The 21,897-nt window shown below is 32.4% G+C and overlaps 1 protein-coding gene across 1 annotated transcript in view; it reads right to left on the bottom strand.

Moving 5' to 3' along the window:
• Positions 1-20,071: 20,071 nt before the first annotated feature.
• GABRA6 (gamma-aminobutyric acid type A receptor subunit alpha6) overlaps positions 20,072-21,897 on the bottom strand; it is a 66,475-nt gene continuing 64,649 nt past the window's right edge. Inside the window, exon 9 of the mRNA XM_001379952.4 lies at positions 20,072-21,087. Coding sequence (XP_001379989.3) covers positions 20,809-21,087 — 279 coding nt within the window. The 3' untranslated portion in view covers positions 20,072-20,808. The remainder of the gene's footprint in view (positions 21,088-21,897) is intronic.

Below are 21,897 nucleotides of genomic sequence, written 5' to 3'. Positions count from 1 at the left end.
TCCCCTGGAAGTACATAGGAAGTTTTGAGGGGTAGGTGATGCTTGGTTGTAGATCCAATTCTCTTGCCTCTCTGAATATCATATTCCAAGCCTTGCAGTCCTTTAGTATGGAGGCTGCCAGATCCTGTGTAATCCTGATTGGTCATCCTTGATACCTTAATAGTCCCTTTCTGGCTTCTTGCAGTATTTTCTCCTTAACTTGGAAGCTTTTGAATTTGGCAGTTACATCCCTGGGGGTTGTCTTTTGAGAATTTAGTGTAGAGAGCGATCTATAGGATCTTTCAATATCTATGTTGCCCTCTTTTTCATGAACATCAGAGGAATTGTGTTGGATAATTTCTTGTAGTATGATGTCAACGTTTCTGTTGATTTCTGGGTTTTCAGGTAGACCTATGATTCCCAATTTGTCTTTTCTCAATCTGTTTTCCAAATCATTCATAATGGCAAGCCCCCTAAAATAAAAAGAAACTATAACCATTATAAATCTTAAGTAACCCAGGAGTCAAGAAATATCTGAAGACATCTGCAACTTATTCCTGCAAGGGAAAGGGAATTTTACACATGTCATATACATTGTGCATGTTTTGGGACTTTTAAAAGGTGTCAGTCAGTTGACCTAACTTTTTTCTCCCTTTCTAAAAAGTACCATTGTCATTTGGGATGAATACTATGGTGGTATAAGAAACAAAATATATTTTAAAAGTTATTTTTTCAGTTTTTTTGTCCTTCATTTATTTTTTTATATTATCTTTATAAATAATTTTGAACAATTGTTTTCTGAAAATTTATTGTTTACATTTTCTCTCTCTCCTTACAGTACTCAACAGTTGGTGTTTCCATGCAATAAATATTTCCCCATTGTTCATGTCATGACAGAATATAGATATCACACATTATAAAAACTCATGAAGGAAATAAAGAATATGGAATGCTTTGATCTGCAAAAAGACTCCAACACTTCCTTCTTTGGCTGAAGATAGAATTTTTCATCATAAGTGCCTTATGAACCTTGCTTACTTAGGTGATTATATTTTACACCTTCATAAATGATCATTATAATTTTTTTATTACTTTATGTGCTATCTTCCTGTTTCTGCTCTCTTCACATTGTATCAGTTCATATAAGTCTTAACAAATTTTTCTGAATTCACCTTGCTCATAAATTCACCTTGCTCATAATTTCTAATGGTGCAACAGTTTTCCATTACAACCATATACCACAACTTATTTATCCATTCCCCAAATGATGGACATACCTTCAATTTCCAATTCACTGCCAATACAAATAGCTGATAAAATATTTTTGTACATATTATTTTTCCCTTAACTATTATCTCTTTAGGATATATGTTGACATTGCTGAGTTAATGGGTATGCATAATACAATGGCCCTTTGAAAATGATTCTACAGTCATCTCTAGGACAATTTTATCATTTCATAATTCCATCAAGAGTATATGAGTTGCCCAGTTTTCCCACATCCCCTCCAAAACTTATCATTGTCCATTTGTTTATATTAGCTAATCTGATAGGTGTGAGGTAGTATTTCAGAGCTGTTTTAATTTAGGTTTCTCTAATCAATAGAAATTTCTAGCCATTTTAATATGACTATACATAGTTTTAATTTCTTCCTCTGAAAAATATTGGTTCATATCCTTTGACAATTTATCTATTGTGAAAAAGCTTTCCATTCTGAAGAATTTGAGTCAGTTTTCTACATATATATGTGAGAGATTAGGCCTTTGTTAGAGACATTTGCTATGATTTTTCCCCAATTTGTTGTTTCCCTTATAATTGTGGTTGCATAGATTTTGTTCATATAGAAACTTTTAAAATTTAATGTACAAAATAATCCATTTGATTTTTTATAATGTACTTATGATTTATTTGGTCATATATTTTCCCCTGATACATAGATCTGACAGGTAAACTTTTATGTGTTCCCCTAATATATTTACAGAGTCACCCTTTATTTTTATGGTGTGAGATGATGATCTAAGCCTAGTTGCTGCCATACTATTTTCTTGTTTTCCTAGTAGTTTTTCCCAAATGGCAATTTTTTCTCTAAGAAGTTTGGATCAGGGAAGGGAAATTATCAAACACTAAATTGCTACGATCGTTAACTATTATGTGTTGAATTCCTAACCTATTCCATTGATCCACTACTCTATTTCTTAGCCATTAACAGATTTTTTTTTTGATGATTATACTTTATAGTATAATCAGAGATCTTATACAGGTAAAACTTCCTTCTTTCACTTTTTTCCCTTAACTCCCTTAATATTCTTGACCAATTTTCTTGCCAGATGAAATTTGTTAATTTTTCTAGTTGTGTGAAAAGATTTCTGAGTAATTTGATTGGTGTGACATTGAAAAGGTAAGTTAATTTAAATAGAATTGTCATTTTCATTATATTGGTTCAGCCTATCCATTTGTAATTAATTTTTTTTCAGATTGTTTATGTCTGACTCTATTTGTATGAAAAATGTTTTTTGATAGTGTCCATATAGTTTCTGGGTTTTGTGAAGATAGGATTAACTTTCCCTTTGCCTACTTTTAAATTTAATCAACCAAAAACAAGACACCCATATTTAATATTAAGTAGGGGAGGTTCACAAACCACTTACTAAAGTAGTTTACACTTCCAGAAGCTACTGTCTGACCCCCAGGCAATATTAAGCAAATTTAAAGACTATAGTTGGTACCCATAAAGTGGAAGAAGGGACAGGAAGTGATGTAAAAAAGGTCTTTAAAAAGAACCTAAACTTCTTGTGAGGAAGTCTTTTAGTAAAGTCTTTGAGCTCTTGAAGGGGACAGCAAAGTGGAACTATGACTTGGGTGATTGAAAAGCTTACTCCTTTCCCAGTTCCTGGAGAGATTAGTTTCCAGAGAGGCCTACCCATCTTGGAGGATTCCACTTGGGTGGAACCCTTGTTATATTCACCACTGGGCTCTCCAGCTGAGGGTCCTCAGGCTGAGGATCCTCTAATTGAGGAACCATGGAAAAATATTCAAAATAATTAATTCTTGAAATTCTTCTTAATTGGTTATGATCTTGCCTTTTCTATTTTTATACAAGTATTTTTTTCTTTTTTTATAATCAAATTCACCAATGGCTTATCTATTTTATTAATTAAAACAGTTCTTTGTCATATTTATTAGCTCATTGATCTTTCAATTTTATTTATTTCTACTTTGATATTCAGAATATGCAAGTTAGTGTTTAATTGGTTATTTTATTCATTTTTCTTTTCTAGTTTCTTTTTTAGTTGCATGCCTAATTCATTGATCTGTTCTTTCTCTATTTTATTGATATAAACATTTTGAAATATATAACATTTCCCCCAGGTAGAGCTTTGACTGCAATTTAGAAATTTTCGCATTTTGTCTCATTTTCTTTCAATTTAATTAAATTTTTGGTGGTTTCTATGAGTTGTTCTTTGACTCATTCATTTATTACAATATTATTTTTTAGTTTAAAATTAATTTTTAGTCTTTTCTTCACTTTGTTGAATGTATGCTTTTTTACATTATGGTCTGAAAAGTAGACACTTAATATTTCTGCTCTATAAATTTGGTTGTGAGGTGCCCAAGTATAAGTCATTAAAAAAAAAAGCTTTCCATCCATCTTAGAATAAATACTGTGTATCGATTCTGTAATGGTTACTCCTATGATCTATAATGGATAGGTTTAATAGGTGACTTTTATTGCCCTTCAAGTGAGTATAAGAGAGGAGCCATGATAGATTGACTGGCAGACTTATATGACTGTGTGCCCAGAGTTCTCCTTGTCTCACTCCAGAGCTGGGACAACTGAGTATATCTCAGGAAAGATGGGGCTTCCAGGGAATGGGCCAGTGATGATATGTTGAGTGGGAATCTTCCCTATTGAATGGAGGTGACGATACCCCAGGTTGGATGAGCACAAATTACCCCCCTCCCACTGGACAAAAACCTCCCCCTAATTTACCGACACAGCAGGGGGACAGTCCAGCCCAGATTCTTTTCCTACGTTTTGCCCAGTTGCTCACTCTCCCCACTATTTTTAGCCAGGGGACTCTGGGCGAAGTAAAGATAAACTGCTTCTCTCACCCAACTGCTTGAGTCCTTGTTTCTCATTCCTCCTTGCTCCTCCTTTGTTCTTTGTTGCTTGCTGCTGACTCTGATGTTGCTGATACTGCTTCCTCCTGACATTCTCAACCCAGATTGCTCACCATGCCTGGCTCTAGCCACCGGCCCCAGAAATCCACTACTAAAATGGTCTCCACCCCTACCCAAACCTGACCACTGTTGCTGTCCCTGCTGGGTTGATTACTGCCTTAGGGAAGCTAGGAGTCCTTGGTGCTGCTCCTCAGGGAAGATGATTAAAAAAAAAAAAACCCTCAGTGTCTTTTTTTTCCCTTAGGCAATGATTAGCCTCCTAACTCCCTCTGGGGAAACTAGTGTTTTACCTCAAAGGGGAAGAGGAGAAGAGACTCTTTCAAACAGGAAATTGGTTACAAGCATGGCATATTCTATGAAAGAGCAGTGCATTACCTATTTCAAACAACTTTCAGCTTTAGGAAGCTTATTCTGTCTACCACTGATCCTTTCACTTATCTTTTCCCTCAAATAATGATTTATCTTATTTCCTTCTTTCTATATTTTTCCTGATTAATAGACATTCATTCTTTATTTCTCTTTGTCTTTCAATTTTCAATTGAACAATAAAGAATATAAAAGAAAATTATAACAAATATGCATTATCAAACAAAACAAATTCTGATAATGGCCCTATCTAGAAATATGTCTTTTCTGAATTTCAGTTCCATTACCACTCTGGCAAAGATTTGTTAGTGTTAAATTTAAATTTTTGTTGAACTCCAATATATTATTAATTAGGTGGCCACCAGGGATTTAATTTCTAAATCCCAAAATGAATTACTAAAGTAAATGGAATTTTTGGTAGTTTATATACAATATTTACAATAGAAGGAAGAAATTAAGGAATGAGAGAGAGAGCGCAAAAAATACTCTGGCTTCATCTGATATCAGTTAGAAGTTCTAAGCCCCAGCCAGGGGAAGAGAAAAGCAAGTCCACTAAGTCAGCCTTTCTCTCATCGATGGTGACAAACTAAAAAAGAAATCTGGGTGTCAGTCTTACAGTTGCTCTTATCCTTCACTCCAAGCCCGGGTGACTGACTGTCCTATTCAGTCTTCCCCTCCCCCCTCTATTTAAGGACCTTTTTCTCTTCTGTCACCTCCTCTAAATTTTCACGTCTACCAATCACAGCAGATGCTTTTCTCTAGGACTGCCCATTTTTTAGTTCTCACTTTCTTTAGTTAAATTTTCTCCAGGACTGTCCATTCTTTAGTTCTCCCATTCTTTGTTTAGCTTTTATCTTTTTGGGTTACTTACATCCTCTTTTGTTAAGTTCACCTTTTGTAGTTACTTAACACCTTTTTGTAGTTAAAATCTAAAAATAGATTGTAGCTTACAATTTTATCTTCACGATAAAGAAAGAGCTAAGTATCTACATTGTTACAATCAGGGGATAGCTAAATCCAATCTTCACATTGGGTAATATGCTTTATTATTCTCTTATTTTTAAAGATGGAATGGAAAGTCATAGAAACAGAAGGAACTTCAGTCTAAAAGTAGTTTATACTTGAACAGGCAATCTCCCCCTATGGTATTCATGAATGGCCAACTAAAATATGTTTTATAAGGTTCATTGATCAGAAATATTATGCCTCCATAATAAGCCCATTCCATTTTTAAACAAGTTCTCATGAAATATTTGAAAAATTGCAATGATATCCTCCCTAAATTTTTTCTTTACCAGATTAAATAATAACATTTTCTTCAATAAATCCTCATATGGTATATTTTCAGATTCTTCCAATATCCTAACTGCTTTTATTTGTAAACCCCTCAAATTCAAGAATTGTACATGGATTTTCAAACATTCAATAATGTATATTGTGTATGAATAGGAATTGTTTGTTTTTGTTCATTCTTTTTTCAGTCATGTCCAACCCTTTGTGATCCTATTTACAGCTGCCTTGTGATAGAGTGAGAATAGATGGTATGATAGAGTGGTTTGTCATTGATTTCTTCAGTTCATTTTACATATGAAGAGACAAACCAACAGGAGTTAGTGACTTGCCATGAGTGTTATACCAAGTAAGTATTTGAGTTCATATTTGAATTCAAGAAGATGAGTCTTCTTGATCCCAGGCTAGCCACTCTACTGTGCCATCTAGTTCTACCTACAATGAATTCCCTCTACAGTGTCACTAAAAATGATCATCTAGATTTTACTTAAAGAGCCCCTAGTGTAAGGAATCTACTGTGTACTAAAGTGACCCCTTCAAATTTGGGATACTATTAATGCCTAGAATTTTTTTTCTTTATGTCTCTCTCTCTCTCTCTCTCTCTCTCTCTCTCTCTCTCTCTCTTTCTCTCTCTCTCTCTCTTTCTCTCTCTCTCTCTCTCTCTCTCTTTTTTCCTTCTTATTATCACAAACTCAACAATCCTCAATATTAACAATACACAAAAAGAACAAGAAATGGGATTGCATATGATATTGTCATGCCCAATATTTTTTTAAAAATATTCATATGCATATGCATATATAGAGAAAATTTAATGATATAAAATGAATATCTATGTCTTTTACTTTTATTTTTAAAGGTTTTATTGACACTCATTTTTGCATGTTTGTCACAACAAACAAGAACTCTCCCTTCATCCAGTAGAAACATATAACAAAAATAATGTACATATAAAATACATGTGTTTGCATGTATATAAACACACACATATATAATTTTCTAATGCAACATTTCAAATAATATGAGATATTTTCTTGCCTCCTAAATCACTCTGTTGATTTATATCAAGCTTGCTAAACCCTTGGATCAGATCATCACATATCCTAGAAAGCAGAATTTTCCCTGTCTTCACTATATATAATTAATCAGCAGCTTGATATTTATCATCTTCTCAGCCAGATATTAATTTCTCATATCATTCTTTCTCTTAACAATGTCCCTTACTTCAATTGACAAAAAGAGAAGGAAATGAGATGTGTGCAAGTAATTTTTTTAACTTCCTGACAAAGACTTCATTAAAACTAGAGATAAATTTGACAGCTTCCTTCTGATGATACAATCACAATGGTCATCAGATATAATGTCTCCCATTTTGTATCTTTCTCCAGAAGATTTTATATCTTTCTCAAGTGTGCCTCCTGACTGGTCAGATTAAGTAAAAATATTGCCACTTGAGATTGCTCAGCAGCAAGATATCAACAAAAACATATATTTTTAAAATTCTCTATGGCCAAGTGGTAGATTTCCTTATCATCGGTGATTTTTACTATTCATAAAACAAAACCAAACAACTAAGCTTTTTCCCATCCATTTTCTTCTCTTTTGCTTTGCTTTATTGTATCAGACATAATATGTCTAATTCATGTCTTTATTTTGGACAAATTTTAAGATCAAATCATATATATATCTATATATATGATTAATGCTTTTGTTTTTCATTTACACTCACTCCTTAAACAAATGAGTCTGTACTTTTAACTATGCATTTTTACAAGTATTTAAAAAGTCTCTCACTATCCTCCCTCATGAATATTTTTAAATGAAAAACAATGTCCTCATGAGAAATATTCATAGCCACATTGACAAGGTTCAAATTTTTATTACTCATTCTAAATTTTAAGTCTATTCCCTTCCTAGTTGGAATTAAATATCAAATTTCCTGAACTCTTCATTTATCATTGCATTACATGATTAGAGTTCTTAAATATTTCAAAATTGTTTCTTCTCTAAGACTATTGTCATCATGTGTACTAGTTCTACTCTGATAATTGTCTTTCCAAATTCCTCAAAAACTGTAGATAACATCATTTCTTATGCATAATAAAGGAAAAGAAGAAAGAAAATAAATATCTTCTTCTTCCTCCTCCTCCTCCTCCTTATCCTAATGTCCCCTAGACTAATAATATTTAATGAAATAGATAGATGTACTTCTAGTTCAGTGCCTCCTCTCTCTGAGGAGATAAGAGACATGTCAAGTATTTTGTCCCTATCTCTTGCTTCTTTTTTTGATAGGAACCATACTACTTTAGAGAAAGGGGAGGGGAAGATTCTGGACATATAGCTATTCTTTTAATCATACTGAGACAGCCTTGTTACATGTGAAGTTTTTTTTTTTCTATTTCAATTTCTTAGTTGTCTACATATGAATCATTTTTCCTTAATTTTTATTTTATATATAGCATAATATGGATAACAATAATATGATACATTGTTTGTTATTAATATGTAGTTATAAAATAAATTGCTTATCTAAGAGAAAAAAGTTCTCATATTAGTTATGGTTAAAAATGTCTTATTCTTTTTTTTTCCTCTTCTTCCTTTCCCAATGCCATTCCCTAAGCAGACAGGTAATGTAATATAGGTTAAACATAAATTATCATATAATACATATTTCCCTGTTCATCATATTATAAAACAAAACATATTGCTTACACTAGAAAAAAATTCATGAAAATAAAGTGAAGAATGATATATTTTAATCTGTATTCAGATTCTATCTGTCCCATCAATGGAAGTTTATATCCTTTATACATCATGAGTCCTTAGGAGTTGTCCTGTATCATTGTCATGTTAATAATATTTAAAAAGTTACAGTTGATCATCATACTTTATTTTTGTTACATTCTTCTGATTCTGCAAATTTCACTTTGTATTACTTTATAGAAGTCTTTCCAGATTTCATTGTGATCATTTTGCATATAATTTTATTGCACAATAGTATTCTATTTGTGAAGATTAAATTTAACTCTCCCCTGATTGTGAAAATGAAAATACTTAACTCTCCCCTGACTGTGATCCTCCCTCTTTTTTGTATTTTTATCACCAAAAGTGTAAACACTCTACTTAAAAGTTCATATGGAGATCTTCCCATTTTTAGATCTAATCATCAAAAGTGTAAACATTCCACTTAATAATGAAATGGGGTGTCTGTGAACCATGTGTGTGATAGTGGGTGATGAATCAGAATTGACTGACTGCCTCCTTGGCAGTCCTAAAGCAGGACTTCCACTGTGACTGGTAGATGTAGAATTAAGGGAAGGCACAGGAAGTGACACAAGAGAAAGTGTCTTTTAAAAAGGGAGTTACAACTTCTTGAATGCAGTTCTGCTGGCAGTTCTTCATTCTTTGGAAGTGGAGACTGGAGGCAATTCTTCATTCTTTGAAGTGGAGGTTGGATCCAAGACCCTGTTCCTGGTGAGACTGTTCTAAAATCTCTTCCTTTGAATTAACACATGGTGGGTGAAAAGCTAATTCTTCACTGCTCGATTTTCTGAAAAAAAGTAACATCAGGAGAGAGACTTACCCTATCCTCTCTCTGATTTTCTTATTTCATTCTTTCTACGTCTTGTAAATAAATAGCTTTGGAATAAATTAAATTCCTGATGACCACACTATTAAATAATTCAATCCAACCCTTTTAAAATTAATTCCTTTTACCCCTTACATTTTAATTGTCTGGCCACAAAGGTTGTGACCCTCAATCTTTCCTCTTTTCTTAACTTTTTCTTTACTTTTGTGACTATCCATAAGATAGCTTTTAATAGCTTATTTTGAGTCTATACAAATCAGCTGCTGAGGTAAGTTCAATTTTCCCCCCTTTTCCCCTTAAAAATAAGTAGAGCACAGCTGTTTTTTTTATTGGTTGGACCCTGAGGCCTCACCTGGAAAAACTGTTCCCAACCCCACCCCATCCCGCTCTCACAAACAGATTAGCAGACCCTCTATGTTTTAGCTACATTGCCTTGTATCTTAATTAGCTATGAGAGCAAATACCTGGGGAAATTTGTCCTCCAACTGCACCAACAGAAAATCTACTTTATTTTTTCTAAACCCCACCATCTCTAAAGTTAAAATTAAGTGAGAAGTAAAACCTGGAGACATCAGTCAGGAAGAGTAGTGTTAAAGTAACAAAAACAACAACAACAAAAAAACTGGTCCTCTTTAACCTAAGAGGCTTTTACTGCCCCAGTTGGATAAAAAATAATTTATAAAAGCCTTTTTGACACATAGACAATTCAAGAAAACAGTCTGGAAACTGGTCCCTGGAAGAATGTGATAGAAACAAATGGCTCTGGTGTTTTCACACTGAGGGGTGTATAATTGAAAATCTGTTACCCTAAAAATGAACTACATTTCCTTGGAGCTCACTGACTTCCTGTTGTTATGTTCTTCCTGTAGACAGGGGATGTTAGGCAGGGACATGGAGAGTCCTGCCTCTTTCCTTCCTGTTCCAAGTTTGATGGTGGTAAGGTTGGCATTTGAACTGGATGATCAGCCATGGGCACATGGTCTTTATTTTGTATCCTCTTTATTCCTTGATTTCTAATGATCATTAATAAGTCCCTTAAAATATAATATTTTCATTATTTGATATTAATTTAAAATTTTATATTTTTGGCAACCACTAGTTGGAGAAGAACCTCTCAATTTTTTAAGATAGACTAGATAATTTTTTTAAGCCACATTTCTCCTGCCAAGGCTTTTTGCCTACTCCACACAACTACCCACCCTCACAAACTCTGAGAGAACTCCAAACTCTCTTTGGAGATACTGCCTTTTTCTTTCCCCACTTTTTGCCTGGTTGCTCTCCCTACCCACTAGGCTATTTTTAGCTGGGAGATTCTTAGAGAAGGAGAGATAAGTCACTTCTCTTGCCCATCTGCTTGAGCCCATGTTCCTCACTGTTGCCTTGGCCATTGCTGATAATGTTTCCTCCTGAACTCTGGCTCTAGAGCTAGCCCTGGGTCACAGACTGCTGGTAACTGCTGTTGTATCTTTGGAACTCACAAACTTTGAGCCACTCTCCTGGCAACTGGGAAAAACTGGGGTGTATTTTCCTTAGGAAACAATTAGTCTCCTAACTCCCTTACCACATGGCTGGGAAAACTAGCATTTTACTTTGGGGGAAGGAAAGAGGAAGTTACTTTTCCAAACAGGAAATAAATTATAAGCATGGTGTATTCTATGAAAGAGCAGTACCTTACCTATTTCAAACAGTTTCTACCATTCTGAGTGTCCTGATCCTTTCATTTGTCTTGCCTGAGATTCGGGGAAGAAATTAATCTCCCTACAACCTTTTGCCTTTTGGAGCTACCCAGTCTCTAAGATTCATCCAGTTTGAGATTCCTCAACCCAATTTTTTCCCTCGCTATGGGAAACCCCACAGTTCTGACAAAAAGAATCTAAATGGATAGAGAAAGGAACTTTAAAGAGATTGGAGGTGAAAATTATAAGCCTCTTCAGACTCCATTGTTTTATTAAAGTCTCTATATTTTATTGAATTTTGTTGATTGTTTTAAGATTAAATTTTGTTGTTTTTAGTTCATTTATTAGTGTATTCAATACTATTCTGTTATGCTGAATCAGTTTAATCTACTGTGTTGTAACTATAATATATATATATATGTATATATATATATATATTCTGTTACCTTTCCCATATAACTACACTGAATAAAATATTATAAAGCCCATAAACAGCTTTTTCTTCCATTTTGCATTTGTTAAGTGTCACATAGATGATGAATGAACTCAACCAGGCTAACAACTTTTAGAGAATTTAATGAGCTAAGATTTTAAGTGGTAATTCTAAGGGGTCTTCAGAAATAATTTTAATTAACTAGTGGTTTCTGAATGGATGATTTTTTTTTACATTTATATTATAAAGAATGTTGTAGTAAAGGTAGAGAAACAAAGAAATGTTCCTACCAAGGTAATTCTATGAAACAGGAAGCCAAAAAGATCTCCTGTAAAACTCTTCAGTTTAATTTACTTCCACCAGAAAAATCTAGATTTCTTAGTGATGTTCTAGACCCAAATACGTTTTACTTTGTTTAAAAATATATTTGCCAAAGTTGAAATATTTGCTATGTCTGTAAAATTGTGACAAATATCCATCAGTTCATAGTTTTTTGTTTGTTTGTTTGTTTGTTTTGTCATTCAGCAACTTATATGAAACATGATAGTGGTTTTGTTTGCTATTGTAATTAACTGGGCTATTGTGAATTTTTGGTACATTGGTACTTCTTTGAATGTGCATTATCTACTGTATTACTGTTTCATTCTGAAAATCATTTGTACTCACATAGTGGTTAAGTTAAAAAGGAAATGGATCTCACTTTTTTGTCAGAAACCTTTGTATTCTACCACTCTTTGTCTGACACAATGTGTCATTGATTGTAAGACATGCATTTTTATTTAAAACTCTTTTTTATTATTGTTTTCCCTTGCATGTGCAAAATAGTACCTGTTTTATTTTTCCCTCCTTTTTGTATTTGAAGAACGTGTCAACAGTATTGAGAAGATTTTTCTTTATTTTTTAAAATTTTGTAGTAATATAAGTTCAAAATACATTTGTTCTAATATTAATGCATACCCCAAAAGCATTAGACTATAAAAATGATGCCATTGATTGTTTAAAAAACTTATGGAACGTTGCTTAATGATTTTGTCTGATTCTAGGAGAAAGGAATATCAAAAGAACCATTTCACAGTGCTAAAGAAGCACAAAGCTAAACTGCATAGTGCCAAATTGAGAACAAGATCAAAGAGACCAACAAATCCCCATGGGATTGATGTAATTTTTAGCCAAAACAAGAGAACTTGAACTTGTTTGGTGTTTGAGGTTGGAGCTGTTTTGACATATGTCAAAGGCATGTCTTTCTTGTCCCACATTCTATCAAGTATCTCAAAATTGGCTCCTACCTGGCTCCTATAATCTAGTCCCTATTCTCTCTTTCAAATTTTCTGTAGTCCTGACTGCTGATTGGGTAAATGCATAATTGCTTAAATCACTTTAATTGGGTCTTGATTCAAAAACCTGTTATAGGTTTATTTTCCTTTACTGAAAATTATTTTCCTTTTATATTTGAATTTTTTAAATGTTTTTGATTTCTCTTGTCAGTTAATTGATATATCTCATAACTCATCCATGCACCCCTAAGTGATCCCTATGTTTTTAAACACCCTTTTCAGGGGGTAAATATTATTATTCTAAAATACAAAGTTTAAATTGTTTTTGAGAGTAGTTTTAGGCTAAGAAACATGCTGCCTCTCCAAATCCAGAAAGTGAACTGTTTGGAGAAGGTACTGTTGAGATGCTTGCACAGACCACATGCTATTGCAGAAGATCCAGAGTAAGCTTTGGGATGTGCTAATTTGAACTGTGTGGGGTTGGATGCATTTGTTTTGTATGTATACTCTCATGCTGAAGGGGAATGCCCCCTAAATGGCTTTTTGTCAATGTGCCTAGCTAATATTGGTTTTGTTATCTTTTCCTTTTATCCCCAAATTACTGTAATTTCAAAGTTGGTTATGCTTACAAGATCCATTGGAGAGACTAATCTTCCAATGATCTTGGGGTATGGGGGGATGTATAATTGAAAAACTGTTACCCTAAAAAAAGAACTACATTTCCCAGAAGCCCACTGACTTCCTTCATTATGTACTTCCTGTAGACAGGGGATATTAGGCTAGATCATCAAGAGTCCCACTTCTTTACTTCCTGTCCTGAAATTGGTGATGATAAGGCTGGCATTTGAACTGGCTGATCAGAAATGGGCACCTGGTTTTTTTTTGTCTTTTTTTTGTAACCTCTTTATTCCTTGATTTCTAATGATCATTAATAAATCCCTTAAACTATGATATTTTCATTATGTGAGATTAATTTTACATTTTACCAGGGGAAATCAGATGCTTCCTGTTGCCCCTCCAATACTTAGCCTACAAGAAAAGGAGTTAATCCTCTCCTAATCTCCAACCAAGGAGTTAATCAAATCAAGGTGTGACATCCTTAAAGGGACTACGCCCTTACCTTTAATTTTCACACCCTGACTTTAACCCCTAGCCAGTAGAGCCATCTACTGACTAAAACCAGAATTATAAGCAATTTAACAAATTATATATATATATATATATATATATATATATATATATATATATATATATATATATATAATAAAATAATGAATGCTACTATACATGAAAGTTTTCTAACTTTTGCACAATTAGGAATATTAAAGATTTCAGAGTGCCCCCTATTCCTTATGTTCTTAGGTAATTTTATTATTCTATTCCTAAATATTGTGACAAGAAATGCTATGATATGAAAAATTAAAGCTGAAATTTAGTCAGACACACTAATCCAATTGGACAATTTCAAATACTTCTAACGTGGTCAAATGGCAGATACTGACCCCATCTAAGACAGGTATGATTTTTACAAGCCTATTACTGAACCTTTAAGTGAGGAAAATACTTCCCCCCCAAAAAAAAAAAGAAATGGAAGACCCCTCTCCTATATCTCAGCTGCACAACTAACTCTCTCATGCTGTGGACTGACCTTAATTCCCCTGACCTTTCTCCTGAAATCTCATCTTCTCCTGTTCCTTCTCCCACCCTACAACCAATTCCAAACCCGAGGAAATCTTATCCTTTACAAAACTGTTCCTCCCCAAGATGACTCACCATTACCTAATTCAAATAAAAACATTTTCCCCTTAAGGGAAGTACCTGAAATACGATGCAATGGAGTTGTGGTGACCCTAAGACACCATATACCTTTTACTCCACAAGACATGGAGTATCATGGAGAATCAACTAACTGCTTCCTGGACAATCCTAAAGCAGGACTTCAACTATGACAGGTAGATGTAGAATTAGGGGAAGGCACAGGAAGCGACACAAGAGAAAGTGTCTTTAAAAAAGGGAGTTACAACTTCTTGAATGCAGTTCTGCTGGCAGTTCTTCATTCTTTGGAAGTGGATACTGGAGACAATTCTTCATTCTTTGGAATGGAGGCTAGACCTGAGACCCTGTTCCTGGTGAGGCTTTTCTAAAATATCTTCCTTTGAACTGACACCTGGTGAATGAAAAGCTGACTCTTCACTGCTGAATTTTCTGAAAAAAAAATAACCACAGGAGAGACTTACCTTATCCTCTTTCTGATTTTCTTATTTCATTCTTTTACATGTTGTAAATAAATTGTAAATAAATCTCTTTTGAATAAATTAAATTCCTGGAGACCACCCTCTTAAATAATCCAGTCCAACCCTTTTAAAATTAACCCCTTTTCCCCCTTACATATTTGAATTTTTATATTATAATTCTGCCATTTGGTAATGTTTCTTTCTGTCTTAGTTCCATGGAAGCACTTATATTTCTACTTTTACATCTTTTTCTAACAATTCTGGTTAATCTCCTTATATTATGTAATATTTATGTACATACACATGCCCCATACATATGTAATACATTGTTATGTATTCCTTTCCTCGTTGTCTTCCCAATTAGATTATGAAAGTCTTAAGGACAGAAACATTTTTTGCCTATTTTTACATGCTAAGGGCAGAGCACAAAATAGGAACATAATAAAATTTTATTTATAAAAATGTACAGAAGAGAAATAATTAATGTACATGATGAATAGATGATAACTAAAAGAAATGAAACATTAAAATTTGGGGAATGGAAAAGATATCCTATAAATGATGATATTTTAGTTGAAATGTTACTTTCCCTTATTTACTTCTATCATTTCTTATTAACCCAGTCATCCTACTCCTAAGAAAAATCATTCCTTGTAACATTTGAACAAACACAAATACACAAATTCATTAACCATATAGGAAAATCAGTTTCATATTGATTCCTTAGTTGATTACTCATCTGGAAATAAGTATGAGGAATGTTTCATAACAGGTCTTTCAAAGTTTTGATGAGATCTTCCTTTGTCTAATGCTTTGACATTCTTCAAACTTGATTTTCATTCAATTTTTATTATTGTTTTGGTATAAAGTATTATTTAAATTCATTAACTCTCCATTAGTACATGTAAATTCTTCCATGTTTCTCTGAATCATTCATGTTCATAATTTTGTATAAGGTAATATCACTTGGTTCCATTTTTATATGAAAATATATTCATCTGTTTCTAAATTGATGGGCTAATGCTCTAACACTTTGATAAAAAATATTTTAATTAAAGGTATTCTTAACATATCTGTGTTCATTTCCTCTAGATTTTTTGTAAGTTTGTTTGTTTTTTACCTTTTGTTAAATAACTAATTGTAATATCACTGCATAAAGGATATGTACACTTTAATGACTTTGGTAGGTATAATTGTTCCCCATGTAGATGAAAAAAATTCACAACTGAACTATTAATACATTAGTTTACCTGTCCTACAAAAAACTATCATCCAAAAACTCTTTTCTCTTTCATCTGTTATGTATCTAAAATGTATGAATTGAAATTTCACAGTTGTTTTACTTTTAATTATCACTTTTATTAAAGAATCTGAGCATTTTCATATAATTTCTGATAATTTACATTTCTTTATCTCATAATTTTGTTTATATCTTGAGGTTCTTATATCACATATTTATATTTGATGGCTATACAATTTCTATAAGAAGCATAATGTGATTTTTTCATACTGATTTCCTTCTTTTCAAGATATATTTATTTTGCTTGGTCACAGGCATTTTTTCTTTAATAATTTAGATAAAATTGCACATATTAAGATAATTTTCAGTGGCTTTTGGTATAATGCATAATTTTAGGAATATGATTCTATAACATATTCTTAATATTTTATCCATTATTTTATCATAATATTTATTGGTTAATAGTTTTATTTCACTACTTTATGTATCTTATCTTAGGTATGAGGGCAGCTAGATGTATAGAGTGCTGGATCTAAAGTGAAGAAGACCTAAGATCAAATCTTGAATCAGACACTTACTAACTATTGACCTTGGGCAGTCAGTTATCCTATTTGTCTCAGTCCACTGGAGAAGAAATGGGCAAATTCTTTTTTGTACCCTTGCCAAGAAAATTCCCAAAAGTGTTATGAAGCATTAGACATAATGGAACAGCAACAATCTTAGGAAATTCTTGGTTCTCTTTGTCTATTCTGAGTTTGCACTTGTGAAAAGTGAATCTTTTGTTCTCTTTACCTAGTTGGAGTTAACACTTTGGAATAATAATAAATTAAGTATCCTTACTTAGTACCTTACTAGACTTAAGACAGGATTCACTCTCTTTTGTCTACTTTTGAATTAGTCAACAAAAGTGACTACACTCATACTTAATCCTAAAGTAAGGGAAGTTCACAAACTCTTACTCCTAGAAGGAAAATTAACACCCTTAGAGATGTTAGAGATGCCATCAAGATGCTTGGAAGAGCTCCACATTTTTTTTTTCTAATTCAAATAGCCAGAAACATTTGAATTCTTTTAAGAGTTCACACACTCAGAAATGTGTGAATCCATAGGTGTGAATCCTAGGAGGAGGGTTGCTACCTTCAGAGGATGAGAGGTGAGACAACTTTGGAAAATGTGATTAGCCCCTGTGAAGAGGAGTGGGGATAGGAAACCACCATAAAAGCCACAGAATCCTTCAGCTAGCAGTCTGATAAAGTGAAATCTTATGGAGAGTGTCTCCTGGAGAGAGTCATAGAGAGAAACTCATTGGAGACTGCAGCATGCATCCTGACTTCAACTTAGACTCTGACTCCTGGGCTACTTAGTTGGGTGAGTGAGTGAAAAGGCTGACTCCCTTCTTAGTTTCCTAAGAGACTAGCTTCCATCTTGGGGGAGACTATGTGATTACTCACTAGCAGCCCTCCTAGGTGAGGACTAGTATAGGTATATTTTTTTCTAAACTCTTTCACATTTGTCTACTTTATTGTTTTCCCTCTATTTTGGTAAATAAACTATCAAACCATTAAATTTAACCTTTACAGGTATCAGGGCCGTATTTCTTTTTAAGAAAGAAGTTAGTATGAACTTTTCTAGCTTATTCCCATTAGAACTAAAACTTGCTATTGGTTTTAGGTAATTCTTTATATCATTATAAAACTAAGCTCAAAGTACTTTATTTTGTCAGACCTTTATTTTATATTTGTTGATATAACAATATGATTTGTGTTACTTTTGTTATTAATATATAATATAATAAATAGTAATATAATAAATTGTTATAGTTTTCCTTATATTAAACCTTCCCTGCATTTTTAATATAAATTCCATTTAGTCTTATTATACTCCAATCTTAGTGCTATGTTGTTGTATGTAGTTCTCCTAGCTAGTATTTTATTTAGGATTTTTATATTCATGTTTGTTAATGAAGTCAGTCAATAAATTTTTGTTTTTATTCTTCCACTTTAGGTATCAGCAATTTATTTGTTTCATCAAAATAATTTGATAAAAGTCCTACTTTATTTATCATTTCATGTAATTTACTCAACATTAGAATTAGTTGTTCTTTAAGTCTTTGGTAAAATACACTTGTAAATCTGTCTGGCCCTCATGCTGTTTTAGGAAATTTAGTTATGGCGTGTTCAATATATTTTTTAAAATAAATTTATTGAAATAGTTTATTTCCTTCTCTGATAATCTAATTTTAATATATTTATAGTTATTAAATTTGTTGGCATATAATTTAGAAAAATAACTTCCAATTATTGCTTTAATTTCATATTCCTTGGTTCAAAGTAATTTCAATATTTTTAATGTTCCCCTTTTATTTTATAACTCCTCTTTTTTCAATTTTTATTTTCATAGTTTGCTTGCTTTCTTTGTTATCAAATTAGCTAATACAGTGTATTTTTAATTATACAACTGATCTAATTCTGTTAATTTGAAACTTTCTTTTCAGGTTTTTGTCCTTTTATGTCTTTTTGTGTTTATTTTGTTTTTAATTTATTTTTCCTTTTTCTAGTTTATTGCTAGTTTTTTAACCTGATAGTTCAAATTTTTGGTCTTTTATTTCTCTTCTTTTTAGTGAAGATTTTTAGAAACAAAAATTACCCCCTAAAAAAAACTTTTACTATGTCCCTCCCATTCTGGTATATTGTCTCATTGTTATAGTTTTCTTTGCTGAAATTATCTATAGTTTCTTTGAATTGTGTTTGAATTTTTCCCCATTCTTCAAGATAATATTTTAAAATTGAATCATTTTTATCATATTTACATTATTGATGATAATTTTCTCAAGTTTAATTCTAGTACATATTTAATATTCTCCTTTTATAAATTTTATATATAATTAATGCTCAAGAACACAGTGTTTTTGCAGTTTTTTTTTGATGTTATACAAATCTGAGTAATACACATACATATACAATTTACCATTCTCATCCAGGAATTTCCATTATTCTAATTTACCTGTTTTTAAATTAACTTTTCTTTATCTACTTTGGTAAATGTGGGTTAATATTTTTTATTCACTTGACAGAAGAAACAAAAGTAATTGGCAAATGTCAAGACCAAAATCTAAGTCTTTGGTTACTATGGAAGACTGAGGTTCCATAAGCTTAAAACTGAAATTATTTAACATCTGAATTTAGTATGGTTCAAGTAATGGAAGATCATAGAAGAATGTCAGAGCTAAAGAGAGCCATCTATTCTGCACACATACCCCTCATTTTCTTATTAGGAAGCCAAGTCTTGGAGAATAAAATGCCTAAGATCATAGAGGTAATAAAAATTGGAGCTAAAGGTTGATTTTGATCCAGGTCTTCTGAATCTAAATTCAATCTATTTTTAGTACATTGCAAGTAGAGAGTGCCTCCTAATAACTGGTGGAATAATTTATTCACTAATAATGTGACTCAAATTATTTTTCATTACCAACTATAAGTGGCATTTATATATAACCTTATACTCTAGGACTTACTTCTTCCAATGCCCCATTCTCCTAAGCTAAATAACGATCTAGATCAATATGTAAACGACTTGTGCCTGGATATGCTTTTTTTTGGGGGGGAGTGGCAGAGAGTCTTGTTGAAATGGTATCTTTTATATCCCCAAATGATTTCTCATTATTAAGTAGGTGCTTGATAAATGCATGTTAATTTGAATTCTCTTGCCTTAAAGGTCATTCTGCTTTATCATTTTACTAGAAGTGTAACAAATTAAGAGTAGTTTTATTTTAACATTTTTTGAAACAAAAAGAAGATAAAAAGAGACCTTTATAAGCAAAATATAAACCTTTAATAATTTCATTCTTATCACTATCACCTCAATAATTGTAGGACATAGTGCGGAGCATATTTTCTTAAGGATAATTTAGTAGTATACAGCTGCATTCTTCTTTTGAATGATGTTTAAGTTATGTACATATACATACATATTTTATATTGCATGAATAATTCATATATATATATATACAAATGCCAGACTTTATTGAGGTAAAAGAGCACAACAAAGTTAAAAACTAATGATTGGTCTGAATGCCGACTTCACAATTCAAGAGAAAGCCATTCTTAGCCAAAATAAAGGTCACCTCCGTGCTGATCTTACATATCGATAAATACTTAGAAATTATTTATCATTTTGTTCTTTTAAAGGAATTACCCAAACTAACACATTTAAGGGAAAATTTGGAGCTGTTAATATTTCCATACTTTTTATTTTGTTATTAACAGTGAAAATTTGTCATTAATGATAAACAAAATGTTGCTTTAAATGTCTTTTTTCTGCACTTCAGTATCATTCCAATCCTCTATTTCTACTGGAAAGGTTAATTTTTCTTCATTCTTCACATTTTGCTAGCAATATTAATTAATATATAATTATTCTATGCTACCCAAATTATATTTTTTATTTAATATGATTTTTAAAATTTTAGTTCCTATGCTCTATTCAATATAAATTATATATACACTAAATGTAGATACCAGCTGTGGAAGTTATTTTGTCTGACAGTCATTCAATGCTACTCACTTCCATAGTGTCTTTAGAAAGGTAAACAATCCAGTATACCAAGTTGAATCCTGCAAATGCTACAGGAAAGAGGATTCTGGAATACTGATCTATTTTACTAGTACCACCAATGGCTGCTGGTGGTGGCAGTGGTGGTGGTATAGCAGACATCAGTTGTGAGTTAGGTGCTCTGGCAAGAACATTTTTGACTTCTTGTGACTGAAGTTTTGGCAGGGTCAGTGAGTTCACTCGTTTCTTCAGATTAAAATTGGACTCAGGATGCTGTGGAAAGAATACTCAGTGGCTAGTGAAATACTTATCAACATTGGTGAAAATCTAATTATTCACTAGACATTATGTAATGCATTCTGTTTATTTTGAAGGCATGGGGTTATGCTAAGATCTTTCCTATAACAATCAAAACAGACAATTGAAGCAAGTTATCCAAGACAAATATTTCTTCTATTCTTCTCTAGAAAAATAACTGACTGCTTACTATTCAGTTTTTATCATGTCAAGTTGTGATGATTTAAATCTGAGGATTGCTCTCCTGATTGGTAAGTCCTTGACTGGGACTGTCATGTTCTGAGGAGCCTCCAACATGATATTTGCTTCTTTCCTACTTCAATACAATTTCTGGAATGTTTCATCTCCCCATCAGCTGTTGTGAACCACTAACCCCCACTTGCTTATGTACCTGATATTCTTTATATGTTGTCTTCCCCTACTATAATATAAACTCAAAGAGAGACCACTTTTTTCCTAATTTTTCTATCCATTGTACTTAGCACATAGTAAGTTATTAATAAATTATCATTTATTATAACTGAATCATTCAATCAACCCACAAATATTTATTGAGAGAATCTTACATGAAAAGTCTAGGCCCAGTGAACTGGTAACTATAAATAAGTTGGTGTCTGATTCCAAAAAACACTAGGAACTTTGAGATTTTGATATTTTTGTCACTTATACCTATATGTATCTAGTTAGGGTTTAAGAGATACAATGCTGAATTGACTGTATGAAAAGTTAGATTTAGGGCAACTTCCTAAATGTAGATTTTTAGTTTTCTTTTATAGTAAAATAAAG

The sequence above is a fragment of the Monodelphis domestica genome, chromosome 1 (assembly GCF_027887165.1).
Source record: "Monodelphis domestica isolate mMonDom1 chromosome 1, mMonDom1.pri, whole genome shotgun sequence".
Taxonomy (NCBI): Eukaryota; Metazoa; Chordata; class Mammalia; order Didelphimorphia; family Didelphidae; genus Monodelphis; species Monodelphis domestica.
Note: the sequence above shows the minus strand (reverse complement) of the source record. Positions and strands in the feature narration are given on the sequence as shown.